Source organism: Anser cygnoides, chromosome 1 (genome assembly GCF_040182565.1).
Source record: "Anser cygnoides isolate HZ-2024a breed goose chromosome 1, Taihu_goose_T2T_genome, whole genome shotgun sequence".
NCBI lineage: Eukaryota > Metazoa > Chordata > Aves > Anseriformes > Anatidae > Anser > Anser cygnoides.
Window position 1 is genome coordinate 116,132,145 of NC_089873.1, and position 6,914 is coordinate 116,139,058.

The 6,914-nt window shown below is 42.2% G+C and overlaps 1 protein-coding gene across 1 annotated transcript; it reads right to left on the bottom strand.

The window, feature by feature from the left end:
- Positions 1-356: 356 nt before the first annotated feature.
- HMGN1 (high mobility group nucleosome binding domain 1) lies at positions 357-6,895 on the bottom strand. The gene is made up of 6 exons (XM_048071467.2): positions 6,659-6,895; positions 6,318-6,350; positions 6,201-6,230; positions 6,053-6,103; positions 3,440-3,571; positions 357-1,338 (listed from the first exon to the last, which is right to left on the bottom strand). Exons 1-6 carry the CDS (start codon positions 6,671-6,673, stop codon positions 1,291-1,293), a joined length of 309 nt encoding a protein of 102 aa, XP_047927424.1. The 5' UTR covers positions 6,674-6,895; the 3' UTR covers positions 357-1,290.
- Between the last annotated feature and the right edge of the window lie 19 nt (positions 6,896-6,914).

Here is a 6,914-nt window from a genome sequence, read left to right on the forward strand (position 1 = left end):
CCAAAAGTTGATTGGGGAAATTCCAATGCAGTTCCAATACATTCCAAAAGAAGTTCCAATACAACAGGTAACACTCAAGAGGATTGCTTTTACACATCTTCCCCAGAGCACTGTTTCCACACAAGCGCACGTGCCATCTCTTAGATGCCAGACAAGAAGATCCGATGCTGTTTTTTTTAAAAGCAGAAGCAGCACCACTACACTATCAACTTTCCATCTAAGTTTCCATCCATTTTATCAACTTTCCAACTAAGTCCACTCAAGACTGCAACTACGGTTTTCTACTTGCTGCTCACTGCCTGCGTTACCACCCATCTCTTGGAAAAGTATGGGTTTTACCAACGTTAAGAATACAGTTAGGAATCAAAACCAGGAAGGTATTTATTTATTCATTGTTTTCCAACAGAAACACAACGTGTTCAATGACTACACCACTTATACTGTGAGTTCTCATAGTCAATGCAGGAGCTACAGAAACGTCCTTTCTTAATCAAGATTTATTTGGCTTTTGTTTGGTGATCACAGACACTACAAACAATTTTACAATTGTTTTTATTCACATAGGGTTTTTTAATCTAAAAACTATAGGTTTTTTTCTAAGCCTATTTCAAATATTTTTCATCTGATCATTGTAGACAAGCTGTCCTTTAAAATAGGATGTGAAGTACCAGCTGCCATTAAGTCTACCAATCAGAAACTTTTACCTATTCAGCATTTAAAGTAAAAATTTCCAATCTTTCACACCACAATTACAAAGTTGTTGAGAAAAATCAAGCTGTACCTACCAAAAATAACTTTGTCACAGATATACATCACTCAGCAAGAAATCCAACACTAGGGAGCAGTTTATTAGGTAAGCAATTCTACTGATGGTACAACCATAGATAAATAACTACCATGTTAAGACATCCTCAACATATCGTTACGAACTCTGAAGTCCAACCTGTGTTATGCTTCATTCAATAGGATAAAAAAATTGTCCCTCAATCTATGGAACGTGAAGCCTCATCAAGACTTCAAGAAGCCCCCTCCTTTATGGAACATTCCAGTAATTTCTGGTTTCATAGAAAACAGACAACCAGTACATGATTTTACCACTTAAAAAAAAGCATTTACACTTATCTAAATATGTAAAAAAATGGGTTGGGTTGGGATTCTCTCCTTTTTAAAAATGTGTTTTCTACAACTACTAAAAAACTTGCATTTACAAAATAGTTGATAAAAATATTCCTCTGAATTGTACAAGAAGAAAAGTATAAGGACCACCAATCGAAGACTTGGTACCAGATGTTAGTCAGACTTAGCTTCTTTCTCTACAGCTGCATCAGATGCTTGGGTCTGCAAGGGAGAAAACAAAACACTTTAACGCGAAAAATTTCTAAGCAATGAAGTCTTTTAGTTCATAGCATTTTTAACGTGCAATTGAGTTAACTTGACATACAGAACAACCATGCCTTGTTTCTACACACCATGCTTTGTAGTCTTAATTAATCGGTGCCATGATCTGCTTACTTCTCTTGGACAACAACCTACTAAAACCAAGCTTTCTTGAAAGGCCTTTTATCTCCTCAGATGCATCAGTATGGATTTCAGAATGTTGATATTGTTACTACTCAATATGTGCTGAAAAGGATTTTTTTTTTAAACCCAAGTCTATTTCAATAATTACTGCCTTTATGAAAGAAAGAATTGTTTAAGTTAAAATCCTTGTATAAAATTGTGCTTAGAAAAAACAGATGCATTTTATGCACCCAAGTGCAGCACTGAACATTTTCAAATCTTAGTACATTTTGAGGCAAGCAAGATTTAGGGACTCAGTACTGCACTGAACTAAACATCACTTTGTAAAAATACACTGAATGTAGCAGAGCTACATCATTTTTAAGTCAAGCTTCTATATATTGTACTTCAGAACAAGTTCATACAAACTTAATTGATTACAACTGTAACCCCATTTGGATTGGAAAACTCACTGCTTTTGCAGCATACTTTAAAAAAAGGAATGTAACATTATTATCAACATAAAAACTATGCTTAATTTAACTATTCCAAAGCTTTGCAGCACCAACAGAAGATATTTAATCACACTACAACCGAAGCAGGAACCCTAACACCAGCTGTCTTCAGTGCCACCTGGGGGAAGGCTTTGGAAGGATGAAGGACAGTAGCCATTTTTACCCCATGGGCATCACGCTCTTTTTACCATAAGAATTCACTGTCTGTCCAGGAGACTGTGAATTAACAACAGCTTCACTGATTGTATTGGTTGATAACAGTAGTATCTAATGTCAAACAGGACAGACTGCCTTGTCTAGGCTTGGGTATTATATTAGTTCAGTGATTTTGACTGGGGTGACCAACATAAGACAAACATGAAGATGTGCCCCAAAAATCATCATTCATTTCTTAGGTTTATGTCATCTTTACACCAGAGTATTAAACAGATGAGTAACATCACCAAATTTCGATTTGTTATTACTGACATGCCACGTGCACAAATTGAAGGCCTGAATTATGCAATGGTGATAGACAACGAGAGCCATATACAAACTCCAGCCTACCAATGAATTGCTACTTAGAGCACTTTTTTATGAACATCACACCATAAGCTTGCAAATGAAAAAACATTACCCCAAGTAAGTTGTCCTGCATGCTCAAATATCATCCTGTACCTTCCTTGCCCACAAAACCCCACCATCTACCTAAGAAACAAATACACTTTTCCCCTACTTGAAAATACATGTGCACACTGAAAAAAAGAAAATTTAATACACAAACCAGACAGGAAGAATAAATCACATTTAAATTTAAACCAAATCCAAAAACTCAACTAACTGAAGCAAGCAAGGCAGTCAACACTGCAGAAACCTCAGAGTAATTCTAAGCCTACATGAAAACCTGCTTTATCCAATTGTTAACAGCTGCCATAGGAGGCACTGCTGCTCCCTACAAATCTCATCCTGAATTTAAAAACAAGTGATGCCCATCTTCCAGAAAAGGAGTAGCGTGAAGGATGTTTTAAGTTAAATGATCACTAACTCCAAACAGAGAACCACAGCCATTTTAGCAAGGTATTACAATCAAGACTAACTTGGCACGTTCCTCAACAACTATGAGTACTTCTTGCAACTTTCTCTACCATCCCTGCATCAGCCTTTCCCTTCTTCTGGCTGGCAAAACAGCTTCTTGGTGAAGGACATTACTTTAGTAAAATTCTCACCTTTTTCCATAATTTCAAGGACTTACCACATCACTGCAACTCTTTTTGGGGCAACTAGAATTTACCTGGCTTATCTACTAGTGTTTTGATAACCTTTATCTTTCTTTGCACAGAAATAGAATCTAGTAAAAGAACTGCATGTGTTTCTGACAGATGTTTAGGTAACTAGTACAGTAAGTTATCCAGCTGTTTTAGAATAAAGAATACAGACAACTTTACCTCCTCACTTTTCGTTTCCCCATTTTCTGCAGGCAAGTTGTCCTTTGTCTGTTCTTGGTTTGTCTCTTCAGTCTGTTTTCCTTTAGGCCCCTTTTTCCCCTTTGACTGAGCTTTCTTGTCCTCAGACTTATCCTACAATTAAATCAATTTTCAGTAAGTTCATATAACCTACAAGGTAAACTTTGAAAACAATTAAACAAAAACAAGATGGACTTGCCAAACAGCAAGAGCTGCTACCAACAACCAGTGAGCTAATACATAGTTGAATTGCCAAAAAAGCCTCTTCCAAACTACATACAGACAATCCCTATTTCGTGTAGTCAGTACAATGAGAGAATCAAATCAGGACAAAATAAACCTCTCCTGTTCTCTTCCATCCCTCGACCCTGAACAGCACACATTATGACAATGTTAGGCTCACAGAATCTAAAACCACCACATTATACAGTAAATAAAAGCACTGCCCAGAGTGGTACAAACCCATCCGAAAAAGCCTATCAGAAAGAAAAGTGGTAGTACTTAATTCTAGCAGCAAGGCAGAACAATTTGTTGTATGTGCTCTAAGTTCTTGCGGCAGAACTAAAAAAACCAAACCAGCAGTGAAGTCCTTCCACTTTGTGTATCACATCCTCTCTACCTGGCGTCACTGTTGTTAAACAGACTGGAGAAAAGTATTTGCTCAGAGCTATTTTTGTATAAACCTGTAACATATCCTCCCAGATACTCCTTACAGCAACCAAATGCTACAAAGTTTGCCTGTCCCCCAGCTGATCCTCAAAATATTTATGTCAATGAAGATTGACATAGGAGCACTGTTTTTAACACCACCTGTCAAACATTAGCGTCACAATTTAATGACGCTAACAAAAGTCTTCCGTAAATGACAAACTAACACTTTTTCTGGGCAGGCTCAATTTGAATAAGTGACAAGAGAATGTAATGCATTTATTTATACTTCTAAGCTGAAGACTACTACACTGATCTCCCTTAAGGTGCATCTAATCTCATTAAAAATACTGCATGCACTCAATGGAAGGATATTCTTCAACTTATGGCCTAATTTATTGTCTCTGACCTAAAATTCACTCTGAGAAAAAGAGTTTTCACTTTTGTTCATTCCATGTACTGTAGAAACACGCAGTTCTGATTAGAGACCACTGGGTCACATGTATTCCATACTTTGTGAGGAACACTTGGAGCGAAAACAACAAAAAAGCATCAGGCTACTGGGCTACTTTACACAGCTTTTTACTAGCCGTTTAAATACATTTCCTATTCTATACGAATGCATATGCAAAATATTGTCTTCATCATACAATCTTGCCAAATGATTTTAACTACTGAGCAAAAGTTTTAAATGTTTTACACTGCTGGACACAAACATGCAGTAAGATATGCACATATACAGAGGGCATGATGTAAAAAACAAACAAAAAACACTGTAGCATCTTCTATCCACTAACTACACTGTCAGTGTCCACAGAACTTCAGAAAGGCTTTTGTACTGTTTTTAGAAAATGATTTATTAATTTTAAAATCCCCCAGAGCACAGAGACGAATTAAAATACACTGAAGGAAAAAAAAACACCTCAGTAGAAGTAATAAATGCTCAGACTCAGTATTACAAAACCAGATAACAATCTCACAACACGCAGACCTCTGTGTTTCAATTTTCAAAATAGCAGTCTCCAACTAGTGGCATCAGCAATTAGATGCACTGCTGAGAAAAACACTTGAAAAAAGGAACTGAAAATCTGAAAGCTTTCAGAAACCTTTAGGCTGTAAACTCAGAGAATGGGGGTACACCAATATTCAACCCATTGGAATGAAGGTGTAGTACTGATCAGTTGAGGACTATAGAAGGGAAGACATCAGAAGGCCCAAAAAGCAGAATTCTGTACTAGTGTCTCTGAAACACTATAAGCCATACATTTGACAACAAAGTTAAACCAAACCCCCTTATAATCACAAACGAACACACAAAAATGCATACACCAACATGCCAATAGATACAGAGCCTCTTTATTTCTTTGAAAATAAGATTTTACACCTCAACTATTGAACTGCTCAGGCTATACTTAAAATTTGGATGATTATACTAAACCACAACACACACAGACACAAAGCTTGACTACATGAATAGAAGCGTGGATCTTTTTCAACAGCTTGTGTAAGTACTTCAAATAATGTTTTCCTGCTGTAAGACACTGCTTTAATTTGAAAGCATATTCTATCCCCTTCTGTTAGGCAGCAACAAAATCCAATTCTGTGCACAGCTGTCACGATCAGCACCAAAATATCACCTAACAACCAACAAAGCAGCGCCTGTGTTTCTTCGCAATACTTTTGATTACTTTGCAATTATTTTGAGTGCTTTACAAGGGCCTAACCAGGCAGGGTGGAACAAAACTCTCTAGTACACCTGCAGGTCCCAGTACAAGCATGCCAAACCTATCCTTTAGCTGAAAGGAGCACTCCCACAGGGAACGGGAGAAGATGAATAAAAACGTTCAGACACCGGGCATCCGTGCTTCGAGGCGGGAGGTCCCCAGGCGCCTGCACAGCCAACCGAACCGCCACCTCCCCTCCCTCCCCTCTTCCTCACTCTCTCACCTTTGCCGCCAGCTTTTTGGGTTTCGGCTCCGCTTTGGCAGGAGCGGGTTTCTGAGGAGACACAACGAGTCAGGGCCCGGCCGCGAGAAGCCGTCAGCCCTCCCCTAGCCCCGTCAGGGGCCGCCTCCCACCTCGCACCCCTACTCACAGCAGACAGCCGCGCCGATCGCCTCTTCGGCTACAGGGAGAGAAGGACAAAGACCCGGCGGCGTCAGGGCCGGCACCGGGACCACCCCCCTTACCCCCCCCCCCCCCAATGACTTACCTCCTCAGCGGCCTCCCCTCCCGCGGCGCTCACCTGCCAACACAAACACCGCGCGTCAGGGGCGCGGGGGCGGGGCGCAGCGCCACGAGACACCGCCCCCCGACACCGCCCCCCTTACACCCCCTCTCGCCCCCCTTACATCCCCCACCCCCCCCCCCGCCCCTTCCCGCCGCTGCCTTCGGAGCAGAACCTTCCAGACGCCGCCATTGGGTGCTGTTGAGGGGAACGGGCGGGGTCGCTCCGCTCCTCCCTTAGCCGCCCCTCCGCGCCCCGCTGCCCCCTCCCCAGCGGCCCCGCTGCCCCCCCCCCGGCCCCTTTCTCCCCCCCCCCCATGGCTTCACCTTTCTCTTCGGCATGGCTCCAGCCGCGGCCCTGCGGCGCCCGCTCCCTCCCTCCCTCGTTCCCTTCCCCGCTGCGCGCCGGGTGCCTCACGGCGAGCCGCTGCGGCCGCCCGCCCGCCAGCCGCGCCGCGCAGGGAAGCCGCCCCCCCCCATCCCAGCAGCGCCAGCGGCGCCGCAACAGGATCCAGCCGGATTGGAGGCGGGGGGGGGGGGGAAGGAAGGAGAAGGGGGGCGCCCCGCTCCCCGCCCTGCCCGC